The sequence below is a fragment of the Trachymyrmex cornetzi genome, unplaced genomic scaffold (genome assembly GCF_001594075.2).
Source record: "Trachymyrmex cornetzi isolate Tcor2-1 unplaced genomic scaffold, Tcor1.1 scaffold11, whole genome shotgun sequence".
Taxonomy (NCBI): Eukaryota; Metazoa; Arthropoda; class Insecta; order Hymenoptera; family Formicidae; genus Trachymyrmex; species Trachymyrmex cornetzi.
The window spans coordinates 2,990,645-3,006,335 of NW_017295653.1; the positions used below are offsets into that span (position 1 = coordinate 2,990,645).

The window sequence follows — 15,691 nt, forward strand, 5'->3', positions numbered from 1 at the left end:
CGGAAATTCATCCTATTACGCAAGTCAATAAATACGAGAACGGTACGCGCACCGATTCATATAAACGCTTTGACTTATATTTCCCCACGACCGTGGAAATTGGCCGTGGAATATTTACGGGGTGGTTTCACCTGGATCTTCTTCCTCTTTTCTCGCGACATCCATCTAAGGAAAGCTCCCTTCGTCGAGTCTCCTCGCGTAAGTGCGTGTGTCCGTGCGTGCGTAGACCACATAGTACCAACTCAACCTCGCGATCTCTCGAGCCGAGGAAAAAAAGATGCCCCTTTATCCTCGCACACTTACAAAGCCTGTCGTCGTCGATTGTAATAAAAAGGGGAAAAGTGGCTACGGGGTGGCGGAAAGGACGAAAAGGGGGTCGAGGGGAGTGGGCCGAGGTTACCGGGCAAGGAACGCAATCGAGCGGGATTAAACCTTCTCGATTGCTTCCAACTTCGCGCGAGTTTTCTTCCTTTTCCCCTCCCCTCCCCTCATGCCCCCTCTTCCGCGTTTCGTTGCGGTGAAAAGACGGCCGACGATGCGATGGTGTGAGGGGTCGAGCCGATTCCATCTATCCCCGATGCTCCTCGGGGTTAATTGGACATTTTTTATTGTCAATTTGTGATTGAGATCGCCGGGGGTCTTTGTCGCCTCGAGGTGGGAATAACGTTGAGGCAGAGAGGCGAGGGAGTAGAAGCGATCCTGAAATGGCGCTTTGTCGGTGAGCTCGCATTAGGCTACCCTTTGTACCTTATCGAGGGCCACGGATATAGTCGCTCGTCTTGGGAAAGCCGTTCTGCGGGCGATTGTTCGGGAAGACCACAAGGCGAAATCTTCTATGATATTATCTCGCATTATTGATGCGAGAACAGTGATCGCTAACACACTCTAAGCGTGTATAATATTTTAATGTTAATAACTTAAGCTATCGTTTTTCTATTACTTTATAAAGAACAAGTAACTTGTAATGAAAATTATAAGAAATTATAGAATAATAAACCCGATACATCATCGATATCGGTTTTAAAATCAATAAGTATTTATGAAGTAAATATTAAAGACCGTATCAACCTTGGTGCGAATTTTGCAATAATTCGAAACTTGAAATACGACATGAAGTACGACATGAACAAGAAATCGCAAACGAGGTGAGAACGAGATAAGAGCAAGGGATAGTGAGAGAGGTAGATGCAGAACGAGTGCGCTTGCTAGACCGGCATATTGCAACTAACAGACGGCCGAGCGCAAGACGAAAGATGAGCGATGAAAGGCAGCGAGACAGGATCCCTAGCTAAATCGCGCGGACGCACAATGCGCGCTGCGGAAAAAGCTCTGAAATATTAAACGCGCAATTACCAGGCCTATTCAGGGAGATGCATCCCACGCGACGCGACGCGCGCGTCACGACGCACATATGTGCAGAGAGGCAAAGGGACGAAGAAGAACGCCGCGCCGGTGGACAAAGGTAGAGGGAAAGAGATGCGAAAACGCGTGCGGAGATAGACACAGGCTGCATTCCTTCTCTTTTACCGCGCGTCGATTCAACGCAGTGAAAAGCGCGCCCGGCGAAGAGCTTTCGAACCAGACGTGGAACTCGCGTAGCGGAAAAAATGGCGCGCTGCACATAGTTATCCTCCCTCGTCTCATCCCTCCCCCCCCTTTCTTTCTCTCTTTTTTGCTATTTGCGTTGAGTCACGTCATTGTTTCCGTTTTTTTATTCACTATAATCCATTGCGAAATGTCATTAAAATTGACTGTTAAGTATATTAGAAGATGGGATATGCGCCTTGCTATTAAATGACGTACAACAAAGGATTTCTGAAAATTGCTACATTACACCGATTCTTCAATTGTCTGCAATGGAGATTTTAATTGTAATGGGCTATACGCGATGTACATGCGTTCTAACTTATCTCGTTTTGACCCAGCTTTACTTAGCATTTCCATGTAGAATTATTTAATCTACATAAAATGAGAGGGTAACCACTAACTAAAACGCTGTCCTACCAGATTTTATGATTTTATTTAATTTCATACGATTCCATTTGATTACCAATCATTTCATCCGGTTACAAATAATTTTTGATCCAGATTCTAAATCGCCACTTTTTACATTACTTTCAAATCCAATGTATAAAAGCTATAATTTTTTCATAATTCCTTAAGGATGTGGTCAAAACATAAAACTCTGATCTAAAGAAAGAACAAGAAAAGGATAAGAATCAACGGAGATATATATATCTGTTTATAAAGATCTGTTTAAGCATTTTTCGTAAATCCATCGGGAATGTAACTTTTATTGCAGCAATCAAATACAGATTTCAAAGCAGCATTCTCTCACTAGCGTATTTTCGGAACACCCGTTACATACGCGTATGCATACGCTCATAAGACAGAGGAGACGAGAGGTCGACGGCGCATCACGTATAGCTATACATTATCTAGCAGCCATTTCGGTGGCATCATGGCGTGGCCGTCCGGAGTTTACGGGCTGCTCCATCACGCGGAGCTTAGCTTATCTCAATGTGACACAACATATCTGAGGCTTCCGTCTCCCGTCGGCAGGAAAACTACTGTCAGCTGCGACAGGTGGTGGATTCGGAACAATTCGCGGTCAAAGTATACGCGGGCATAGTAGTGCGCGGTCGCTCGTTTTAGGAAGTTCCCTCGAAGATTAACTCGGCGATTTATCGCAAAGAGAAGGGTGGGTTCGGACAATGTAACTTCGGAAGCCGATCATTATTGCGACCGTCGCAGTCATTTCGCTCGTTTGTAACTTGGCCACGGTGACTTAACTAATTCTCTTTAATTTTCGCAAAATATTCTCAGTGTTGACCGTTTGAATCAAGTATTGCGTAAGTGTAACATTACTTTTGTGATTATATAGAAAATAAATTAAACTAAAGTTACTGTTACGTTGCATATTAATCCTTTAAGATTAATAGAGTACATCAGCACATTTTTGAAAGCAATTTTGCAAGGATAAATTAAGAAAAGTGTTTTGACTAATATTTTCTATTAATATTATCCCGAAAACCCAGATCACTTGAGATATTTTTATATTCTAGCAGCGAAAAAATATGCATTGTAAAATATTGCTTTATATATCATTTAACATATTTTCTTTTTTTTTTAATAACTATTCTCATTCTATTACAAACCTTTAGATGCAAATTCATCAAAATAACTCGCAATAAAAAAAGCGTTTATTAATTAAAATCTCTCTCTCTCTCTCTCTTTACTTTTTTAAGAATACTGTCTCTCTCGTAGTAAGTTTCTTAATTTCTTAACGTGATTATTCCATTTGACATTTGTTTGATTTATTTACTTTCTTCAGAAGATTGTAACTAAATCCGTATCCATAATATTCCTAAATATTAATGAATCAGAAAACAATCAATAGTATACAACATAAATATGTTGTTAATAATAGCAGTTTTAATTGGGACGTAAGGATACTTTAGATCGTTTACATAAAAAAAAATCAAATAACTATTTCCGAGTTAATGTCCAATCTTCCTCGAAAACAGTAAATCGATACTAATCTGACACAGTATACGAGTATACGTTAGTGGGGCAGATTAAAATGACTTTACGAGTCGTACCCGTGTACAGAAGTACATTCTGCTAATAGTAGCGAAAGTGATATTCTTCGTATTCCAAGCGTGACCCTGAAGCGAGAGAGAGACGTATTTTTTTCTCGGGAACATAAGCTCCCCCGGGAAGCTCCGCAATCATAAACGCACTCGAATAGCACGAATAGCGTGAACAATCTCTGCTCGAGACTCGGGGAGACCTTCGGGGACGAGGAACGACATTGCACAGAGAGTAGAGACGCCACTTACGCCGCGCAAACATTCCACCTCCGGTTCACGTCATCCCCCTTTCTTCGTGTTTTTCTCGCCCGTATAGCCGGAAGACCAGCGAACGAAGAGGAAAGTAGGCGCGTCAAAGCGCGGCGGAAGGAGAAAAAGCTTCGCCGGAAGGTTACGTGAGGGACAAGGGGATGGGCTTCTCGGGGTCAGCCTGTGTCCACAAGATGCTACGTGGGAGTGGGAGGACAGGGGAAATTGTCGTAGGGTACACAGCCGCCATAACCGACGAGTCGCCGCGCTGAATGACCCGGCCGCGTATAAAATGCATGGGATTTCACTCTAATGCCGACCAGGGAGTTTGCCCGGGAGCATATTTAGCTCTGCGCAGATGTATGTAACAGGTCCCTTTTGAGCCAAGGGACGCAAGCACGAGATGGGACCGGGACTGGCCAAAGGATGTGCACACATCTGTAATCCTTGCTCCGGTCGGAATTACGAATAGGCCTCGTGGGAGAACCCTTCAATGACGTCGGTCGATCCCTTAACATTCAACCCCGTTGACGACTCTTGCGTCACTTACTTGCGTACGACGTGCCGTTGCGCAAATTTATGTATTCTAAGGTTATTGCGCGGATATTCCTTTTTCAACCTCGTATCTTAGCTAATTATTCCAACTTAGATCTTTCTTTTACATATTCATTGCGCATTCTAAAGAAGTTCTTTACCCTTAACATTTCACGATTCTTCATTCTTTCATTATTCCAAACTGATTAAATTTTGTGAAATGACCTTCCGCATAGCGTGGTAGGTATAATTGGAGCACAGTATAATTAAAGAATTATAACAAAAAAAATCTTCTCTGCAGTTAACTTTAAATTGCAATGATATTGCTCTAGTGCAATTACGTTCGTGAAAATTAAAAAAAATATTGCAATCAACTACGAGAGAATATAACATAAGCCGTAATTTAAATATTTATGAAATTCGCTGATTTTACTACATAATGTGCAAATATTTTTTATTCATTCTTAAAGTTACACTACAAAGTTAATCTTTAACTGGTTGGATTTATATCCACAAAAGAACCGAATACAACATTAGAATAACATATATTTTAAATCCCCTAGAATTAAAAGTTAAGATTTAATGATTTAATCGTACTGGAACATCGTCATCTCAACCAAGCATACAATGTTTAAGATCTAGTCTATAATCTGTTACCTAATCTCTACGATCTAATCTATATTCTATGTGTCTTCTTCTTTATCCATTCTTTTAACTATATTATACTTTAATCTTTTTGTCATTCTTTGTAGTTATCTGTTGTATATAAATCGTAAACGTAGCCGAGCAGTTTTCGATAGTTTGGGGAAAAAGGATATCGTTTCGCGCGATGTTTCGAAAAAGTTATTTCCGCAACGTGTAAGTTTGACGATTCGGATTGCACGCGCGTGCTCGCTGGAGAAGAAGAACGAAGGCGTCACGGGGGACGACAAGCCGGAGGGTTTCGCGAGGCAAAGTCAAACAAATCATATAAGATAACATTAAAGTACGACGACGCGGCGCGGCGGAGAGGAGGCTGTCGTGCGATCGGGGGTGGCTGCGTATCAACGATATACTTGGCGCCCCGTTCGATTCGAGTGAGTGGATATCTCTCACTCAACGGACAAAACAAAACGAGTTTGTGAAAGGAGGAGTACGCGGTATGGCTGTAAGGGTACGTAGGTAGAGATATTGCTATGGTGGACAAAGGGAAGGGGGGACAGAAGAGAGAGAGAGAGAGAGAGAGAGAGAGAGAGAGAGAGGAGCGAGCGAAGGGAAAACTGAACACCCTGGGGAGTCGACAGCTCGTTACGCGAGACATGGTGCAACTATCCCGGCTTTTCCACCCTCCTTCCCTAGATTTTCTCTCTTTTCCACATCTACCTTCCTTTCTCTTTCTCTCTCCCGCCCCTTTCTTTACTCTTACTCATCTCCGTCTCGTCGGTATCTCTTTTCTGCCTTTTCGCTTTCTCCATCTTTTCCTCCCTCTTCTTTGCATCTCTATTTCTTCTTTCTCTCGCGGTGCCTCTCGAGCTCACAGCGCGATTGGAGTAATATCCTCCGCGTATGTATACATATATACAACGTCTGTGTGTCTTGCGTATATGTATTACTACTCAGTAACAAGTGGGTATTATACCGGGGATTGGCGAAGCCATTACTGTCCCGAACAGTCGCCCGTTCCGACTAAGGGGACGACGCCGCGCCATCGATGGCTAGCGCGGTTTATGCGTTGCACTAGTTATCCGTCCCTTATCCTCGGGCTTGCTATAGTTTTCCAGATCGTGGTTACGACGGGTTATCGCGTTGTACTATCATCTTCCCTGCTTACCTGAATTATGTAATAGTTCAACTCTCACATTTAAACACCCCGAGCACACTCATGACGTTTGCGTTCGTAGGATCAATGAGATAGATCAAGTAGATTGCACCAAACAGATATATATTTTTAAAAGCTATATTTACGTTGTGCAAAATTAATCCTTTTTGAGGATTTTTACAACATTAAATTTTGTTATCACCTCAATCTTGTTTTACTTCAAAAAGAGTACTTTTAAAATAGATTCAGCAATCAAAATATTAATTTATCTACAGCAAATTTTTTAAATAAAAATTTTCAACTCCTTTATACCAAATTTCTAAATGCTAATGAAATGTTTTGTTTACTTAGCATTTAATATATCAAGTGTATATGTAGCATTTGACACTGTGATTCCCTCTCAGATATAAGCTACATTTATTTTTGAATGTTAACTTCCTGCAAAAAAAAGAGAAAGATTATATCATGTATCCTTGATTAAAATGGATCTCTATAGTTGCCGCGAACAGATCTATGCCTCCAATTCGTTTCCTTGGATACAAAACTTCCAGACAATTATCTGAAGTACGCCTCGCATTTTCTCAAAAAGCGGTAAAATCCTTGCCGGGGTCTTTTTTCGTGCGTTCACCGTAAAGGAGCGCAGCAAAGAACTGAAGCAAAGGAGCGGCGTAAAGAGGGTAGAAGGGGGTAGAGGGGCTCGGTAATGACTGTCGCTACTTTTCCGCCGTGTCGGAAGCGCATTGCGCCATTTCCGTCAGACCGGAAGTGCGGTAACAAAGCGCTTCCGGCATGCGGTCTCAAGGAGGTTGTTACGACGAGCGCAGGAGCACTCGGTGACATTTCAATGAACTTTGCGGCGGGTACCGTTCTCCTAAAGTTCAGCGGGTCTAACGTAGTAACGTGCGTTTCGGGTGTTGACGAACCGGCGGTATTAAGTGTCCTATTGTGTGTCCTCGCGAGTGATATTAACTTGACTTCCAGGCGAGGCGGAATCGCGTAAAGTGTGTAGCCGAGCAAAATCGCGGACTATTAACCTCATTCTTATAACAAGAAGACATTCGTTAGTTGAACGTGCTACTAGTCGAGTGCTTAGAATCGAGCAGACTTGTTTCCAGGCTATACGAGTTACACTCGACGCGACGTATACGTGTATTACAAATCACAAATTGTTGAGATTCATATTCAGATCCCTACTCAAGGAACAATAAATATGAAATTTATTTGATCGATTTTCTCAAATTACACGTTTGCAAGTAGATATTAATGCGTGTACGCGACATTGATAGGCGTATCCGCGCACGGATATAAAATAGAGCATATCTCCTCTGTAATATATTTACGGTAAGTTGCCGTATATCACGGAATCGCGCCAAACACGTGCGAGTGGAAAATAATTTCCTGGCATAGTTTCCGATCTCGAAGCGTGCATTGGCACAATTTATTCAAATCTTTGCAACGCGAAGATGTAAAATAAAAGTGACGCCTGGGGAAAAGCTGGCGTTATTTTATGAAAATTACATCTCTCGTTTCATATCCGACTCCCAAAACGTTGAAGCTATATATGTATGTTGCACTCGTTACAAACATTACATATAACGTACAGTGCCAGTTGTATTATTTCGAGCATCATATGCATTTTCACATTAGCCTGTGTAACCTGCAAAATAAATGTCGTATACTACATCCAGAAAGTTTGGAAATTTGAAAATATTAGTTCCAGAAACTTCGATTATGAAGTCATCAATTGAATCACGTCGCGAGAGTTCGAATTATCCGATCTATACTAAAATAGTCTTATTATTCGTGACCTAGATTTTAAATCCAAGTTTCCTCTATCTCTAATAAATCAAATTCATTATTCTATTTATAAGCATAAATTTTTAGTATAATGTTTATCAGGTCATCTTAAACGATACTATATTAAGGATTATTCGACAGATCTTTACATCGTAATGATCGTTTTTTATATTTAAAATAATCTTTATAATACCAAGGGTTTTTGATTTTTACGTTGTAACGATCGTTTATCTTATGACATAAATTTTAAACTTTAAGACGTAAGGTAAAAAGATATACAAATCAAATTAATTTTATACCATCGTGAAAGAAATAAATTTAGAACCATCAAAGAACGAAAAGTAATCATCATATACAGAATAAAAAATATATATGTAGGTTACTATCTCCGATATTAAATTGTCTTGAGGCCTTGTCGAGTTATCTCCGCTTTATATTATTTGTGAGAATATTTTATTTCTCACAGCCAAAGTTCCGAAGTTGGGATTCAAAATTTTGGCACTGAAACATTCTGCGTTTGTGATAGATGAGATTTAGTTGGAACTTCCAAGCAAGGTTGTCATACGCAACATAAAAGTGACGTTTGTCCTGATTTCAAGTCTGCACCAAAATGTTCTATTTCTCACAATTCAAAATTTGTTTTCCCCGATTTCTGGCAAATGTTTCTCAGCCCGAGATTGCCAGACACCTTATTCTCAGATTGTCGAGACGCGTGATTACCGACGGCATTCGCGGATCGTAATTTCAGCCACACGCGCGTCGTAAATTATGTCCCTTCGGGTTCTGCCACCCAAATAAAACGCTGAAAGGGTCAGTCAAGAGGGATTTGTGAGTGAAGAAGCTGGCCGGGAAGTGGCGCGTACGTGTTATAAAAACATATAAAATGCAATGGTAGACAAAAGTGGCGAAAATAGCAGTAGGAAAGATACAGAGTATGAAGAATAGCAAGAGAATGAGAGTTGGGGAGGAGGAGAAGGAGAGAGAACGTGTCACGTGGGAGAAGAGAAAGGGTACAATTAAAATTAGCGCAATTCAGTCACTCGCCGGTAATTCGCATGCCTGGCATTTATATTATTAAGTCGCGCAAATTTCTCTCGTCACTCTACCCTTTTCGCTTTCGTATGCGTGCACTCATACAACTATTCTATCCTGTTTGCCCTATCAGCTATTTCACGTTTTCCACGTACCGTTATATGCTTTCCGCGCGTTTTCTCGGCGCGACCGAAGCCGTTGCCATGATTATCGTCGCCGGCAAGAAAGTAATCCCAGGTTTCGAAGCGAATTACGTTTAATTACTCTTATTGCTAGGGTCAGTCGGCTTTATTATTCCCTCTTCAATCACGCCCTCTAAACGCGTCGTCATTTGACTTTTTAAGCTGTCTCTCCCGCCCGCGCCCTACGTCGACTCTGCCGACGCCACGCCGACGCGTTTCCACATCCGTGCTTTTTCTATGCGTGGCAAAAACACCGCATTCCAAATGAACGTGCGAGCACAGCTACGAGTAATTCTCGTTAACCCGTTATTTCACCCTGCCACGCCGTAGGCTGAAAGAATTGGTATTATAAACGTCAACGTCAATTCGCTCGTAAATGGATGAACCATTTCAATTCTTCATGTTAGAATCATTTTCGATAATGTCCCTAATGGTGATTTTCAGTGCTTCGTTTATATCACTTTGTTATAATAATGTGCTTCTATCAATAATGTTATTTTAAATATTGGATTAGGGAAAAAGTTTCTTCGTATTTTTTAATTCAAAATTGTATATACAATATCTTCGTCAAAAATGAACGAAATTTAAATTTAAAAAAAGGATTTTAAAGCTTGAAATCTCTACTTTCGAAAGGTTACCATATTTTTTGAGTTTCTGTGAGTTTGATAATTTTTACATTTAAAAAACTACAAGCTAAAATAGATGAAAAATTCTCTTTTCACTTTGGGGGTCTCTCACGTGCCCAAAAAAAATTTACAAACATTTTCGATTACCTATCGTGAAAGTTTGAAGCTTTCCCTACAAAATCATTTTTTTTTAATGTTCCTATGATTTTTTGTTCCTGAGTTATTTGCGAGTTAAATAAAGGAGCATTCTGACTTCGATTGCTCATAACTCCGATAAAAATCATATCGCAATTTAAAAAACAGATTCTTAAAGCTGAAACTTTGCTCTAGCGAATGATATAATTGTAATGAAAATTTCGCAACTAATGAAAAACTTTTGCAAAAAAATTTTTTAAGTACGAAGAAACTTTTTTCCCGACCTAATATAAAAAAGGTTATTTTTATTTAATTGTTATTCGTTATATTCATCGTCTTGCATTGTGCAACTAATTATCAACCTTTAAGGCCCATTCTCATAATATATGGTTACCTAAATGTTATATCAAGAGATTCATCAACGAAATTCATTTATTAATTTTATGATAACCTTTAATCTTTAGGTAGCTGGCCATATATTGTGGAAATGGGCTTAACTGGATAGAAGTCAGCACTCCAGCCATAGATTTATTAAAAACTTATATTGGAAAAGGAAATGACAATTAGTATTGTCCAGAAACTTTAAAGTTCATTATTTTTACATTCCCCTCTCCTACAAGGCATAATTAAATTTAACTATAACATAATATACTATATCAAAGTAAAAAATATAAAATTAAAATTTTTTAAGATGTTCTCTGAACAGCCCTTTTGTTCCTCTACTTACATAAGGATTAAATAACACAAAACATATACGGTACATATAGAAGAAGAAATTCAAATTATAATAATGACATATTAATGCAATAAAATAATATCAATAAAAATAAACAAATTTTCTTACCTTTGGATGTGTTCTCCTAGGAAATGCTACCTTTGGGTCGATCTAAAACAAAGAAACGTCGAAAATTATATAAGCTACTAAAACAATTAATATAGAAAAATGTCATGAAGTAACGTATATAAAAATTTATATATAGCAACTTGTTTAAGTTTCTCGATGATAAATCTCAAACTGCCTCGAAAGCTCTGAGTTCCGCTGAGGATATAACCACGAAAAGAACATTATGCGCCACATGCGAATTCAAACTCGGAGACAAATCTTGTTCGCCTGCAAGTTTTGTGGGAGAAAGGGTGAGGCAAAGGGAAGAAACAAATATGAAAATATACGGCAAACAGAAGAAACAATATGAAAATAGGTATTACACGCAAACGCAGTGGGAAAACGTGCAAAAGAGAAGAAACAAGAATAAGCGAACAAAAGGGGAAGCTCTCGGAGGACTGTTTTCCCAGTTGAAATCCCCATTACAATTAATTACATAGTAATAAAGAGTAGGTGCTCGAGAACTCCGAACCGCCTAACCAAAACCTCGGCTTCTGCCGCCACTACCGCCGCCTTTTTTCACTTCGCGGACGATCCCGAGGGGCATGAACAAACTAAGTTGAACATAAGAGCACCTTACGTTCTATGCTTTGCTAAAAAGGTTGAAACTGTCCTGACCGCTCACGAAACCATAGAATTTCCAGTGCAACAGATACATAAATTCTGACGCGGCGGATCGGTTCACTTTGACGCGCCTTTTTGTTTCTTTAAGACCGACAAATCCTTAAAACTAATATCTTTCTTATATTTAAAGTTTATGAAATGGATGGATTTTATATAATCATCAAAAAGATATCATAATAATATAAACTAAATTTATATTATATGTAATATTACATTATTTGTATTATTAGCATCATTGTGCTCATCATTGTATACGACTTGCATTACTTACAGAATTATGAGATAAACAACATCATGAATATTAAGCTCATGGAAATCCGCAGGAGTATTTATTGTTAATACTAGAATCTGGAAATACCATCCTGCTACTTAAACGCGGTGAAGGGATCAGCTGATTCTGCCAGTTGTTGTAATGCTAAATGAAACAACGTCTCTTGTCTTTCTCTCTCTCTCTCTCTCTCTCTCTCTCTCTCTCTCTCTCTTCGCATTCTCAATGCATATTCAGTGCTAAACGTGACTACTTAGTTTTGAATTTCATCATACTATGTTGTCATCGTTTTGCCAACTAGAAACCTATTTCGAGTCATAATAGAAATTCTTTCTAAATGTAAAATATATTTACAGCAAAGAAAAAAATTAATAAATATACTGTACATTCAACAAAAATATTAAAATTAAATATAAGGAATTCTGATTTGTCGAAGTAGTATTAATGCAAATAACTTTTTATATTATGTCCAGAATTTGATTACGTATGACAACTAAACAAAAAATACTCTACTTTAAATCAGCAATTCAACAACCATGTTGTGATAATCCTAGAAATCCTCAAAATGGCCCTATCACACTGCAGTTCGCGGAAACTTACTCATGCAAGCTCTAAAATTTTGATTCTTCTGTTTTACATCGGGCATTTTCGCGAGACAACAATCTCGATTAGTATTATTAATTTTTGGCGCGCGCTTGCAATTAGTTTTAAGAGCGTCATTGACGCGTTATAAAAAAAGTATATTCTGTAAAAGCGAGAGAACACGAGTTTTTACAATTATTCTCTAGCGCCAGGCTTTCTCGAAACAGAGAGCGACCGACACCCCGGGCGGTGAAAGCCACAAACGTGGTAATGACAAGCAAGGGAACCCGCTCGCCGCCATCACCACCACCAGGCACCGTCACCGTCATCATCCACCCCTACGCAACGCGGTGCGCGGCGCGGGGTTCTCTCTCTATCTCTCTTCCCGTACTCAGAAACCACTCCCGTTTGCATAATCCCCTACGGCGAAGTTCACACCGGTCGCTCGCACGCTCCCGGACAAGAGAGGTGTCTCGACATCGTCGACGACGACGACGACGACGACGAGAGACGTGAGACGAGAGAAAGTCTTCCCGCCGTTCTTTCGCTTTGGTAATACCTCTTCTTCTGATCTCGTCTTTCGATATAAGGGAAAAGCAGTCGGGGATGAAGGAAGTGCCTCTCAAACTTCACTACTGCACCCGCAGGAGCTATTTGCAACGGATTTCGTTGTAGACGTCCTCCATGCATCGTGAGGATACGAAGTTGCGAGCTATGACTATGGTTTGGATACATATACATATTAAAAAATTGGAATAACCGATAATATTCCTATTTCATAGACGCTAAACTAAACAAAACGGAAAAGGTTTAGTTACTGATAAAAAATTAATCTTCTTGTAATATTAAATATAAATTATTACAGCTTTTATAATTTATTTCTCACAAGTTTATTCCTTTGCAATATTAACGTTTAATTAAATTTCTGTAGTCTGTTTGATTCGGTTCTTCTGAATTGATTTTATGCTTGTATTTGACATATTTAAAAAATTTAATGTTTTAATTCAAGATCTTTTCCTTGTGATATAAATTGCATTGCAAAATAATAATAAATACCAAAGAGATATTATCTGCCTTTTTGTAACTGCTTTTCTCTATCTGATGTAATAGATGTCAACGAGACGCAATTCGTGGTCGTTCAGTCGATCAACGTGAGATTTTTCGATGTCTCATTCATTCGATTCGTCTCACCGAACAATAGTTTCGCGAGGGCAGAACAGAGAGTTGGTAACGAGGAGATAGAAACCGAAACGAAGAGCGAGGAAGACGGAAAAATATGTAAACGCACGAAGACACAAGTGAGAGAAAGAGAACGTTGCTAGGAACGGAGAGGTAGCATTACCGAGAAAAATCGAGAGGCTCGAAGCCATTTTCGCAAACATAACCCAGTTACCCGATATCTCGCGAAATGATCGGCCGCCAACCATCGTCGTTGTCGTCGTCATCGTCGTCGTCGTCGTCGTCGTCGTCGTTGTCGTTGTCGAAGACGATAGAAATTCAATCTGGTTGGCACGCCTGGAAATTGGAAGAGCCACCTACCCCTGGATGCTTCTACCCTGAAGCGGCGCGGTAGAAAGGAGAGCCTCGAGTCGGATCGGGAGCATTTGGAAAAGTAATTCACGACGCCATTCTTCGCGACCCCCGTTCACCCCTTCGCCACCATCCCCTCGTCGCGACCGTAAGCGGTGGTCTCGCACCGAAACCTCAATCCCCCGCTCCTCGCCCCATTTCTCCCAGGGCAAACTGTGCATCCGCGGATAACGCGAACGAGAAATTTCACAGGCGAACTCGCACTAATTCCGTAGGAATTCGAATGCTGGTTAAACTGTTATATGAGGTATGTGGTCGTGCGCGCCCATATCAAAGACAGAAGAGACGCGGAAATAGCCGGGGAGGCCGTATAATGTTAAAGTTTCAATTATAATGCCGAGAACGAACGACTTCTGGCTCGAATTACGAGCAACTTTATCAAATTCCAAAGCCGACGGACACACAAATCATTCGAAAGCAACGAATATCTATTTTTGAAAATTCTGCTAATGTGCGGATCTGTTTTTACATGTAATAGCAACGTTTAATCTTAATCGATATTTGCAGGTGCAGTGGACCCGGATATTTTCTTTAATTGCGTTGTGAAAAATTGTTTACAACAAATAGTTTTTTACAATGACGCATAATTTTAAATTACATGATCTTATCCCAACGATATTTTTCGCAATAAATTAACCCTCGAACACACTGGATCTTTCGTGTCCACATGCACTAAAAATAATTATTTTTATATTTTAATAAAATCAAAAACTGCTTTTTTCTTCAAAAATCAAAGTTACAATTTTTATATCAAAACTGAATTATTTTCTTTTTCTGGTACAGAAAGTAATTTCCATAATTTTTCTAAACATTTTTTCCAATGTTTGCATAGCAGGATAATTTAGTATAGTAGAGACCTTAAAGAATATGTGCGAATTTTTACAAAATTTTTCGAGCACTTAGAATTAGAAATTTTTAAGAGCCTTAAAATCGAGTCGGACACGAATGATCCATGTGTATCGTCCAAAGGTACCGAAAATAAGTGTGTGGTTCGAGGGTTAAATGATTTACAGTTCTTAAGATGCTTGAATCAACATCAAACTATTAATATCGTTCTAAGATAATTATCAGCATCAAAAATTATTAAATTACTTATTAATTTAATGTGTGATATTACTACTCTAGTAATGACTACTTACTATTCATGATTGCGCTTTAAGACCGAAAAAGATTTCGGCGGTTTGCAGAATTGGATAAGTATATAAATTCACTCTGAAATATTTAAGAACTAAGATTCTCTTTGACCGAAAATAGATTTATTTCTCTTAATTGATTTATTCTCGTCGATCTAACACGTATTATAATTATTATTCCTCGGATTTTGATCTTCAAAATTACAAATAATCTCGTTCAATTACATTAACTTTAAGCAAAGATACATTAACTAAAATACACTGGATTCGCGAATATGAGTTAATAAAATTTCAGAGCGAATACCGATTAGGATTAAATCGAACAGCGATTACGACAATAATGTTCTTAATAATATCTTCAGAATTTAAGTGGCTATTGCCACTATTATTTCGATGAAATAAAAAGCAGCGACTTTTCCTTAATACCACAGATAAATCACAAGAAAAGAAATTTCTTTTAATTATGTCCTCAATTGCCAAACACTCTTTATAGCGACGAAATTCTCTGGCTATTTATCCACCGCGTAGTTTCTATTTCTACGGCGGCGCGGCTTTACTGTTGGCTCGTTAGTTATTTAAACAGAGAGCGCGTTTATAATTTATTTCTACTCCGAATTTCCGTCTCCGTTCGGACAACATCGAACTCGCGCAGAGAGGCAGCCAGT

The 15,691-nt window shown here is 39.2% G+C and overlaps 1 protein-coding gene across 2 annotated transcripts in view; it reads right to left on the reverse strand.

Annotated features, from left to right (window-relative positions):
• Rbp6 (RNA-binding protein 6) overlaps positions 1-15,691 on the reverse strand; it is a 786,239-nt gene that overhangs the window by 275,020 nt on the left and 495,528 nt on the right. For both annotated transcript variants that reach the window (XM_018509673.1, XM_018509680.1), the window contains exon 5: positions 10,791-10,832. In XM_018509673.1, coding sequence (XP_018365175.1) covers positions 10,791-10,832 — 42 coding nt within the window. The remainder of the gene's footprint in view (positions 1-10,790; positions 10,833-15,691) is intronic.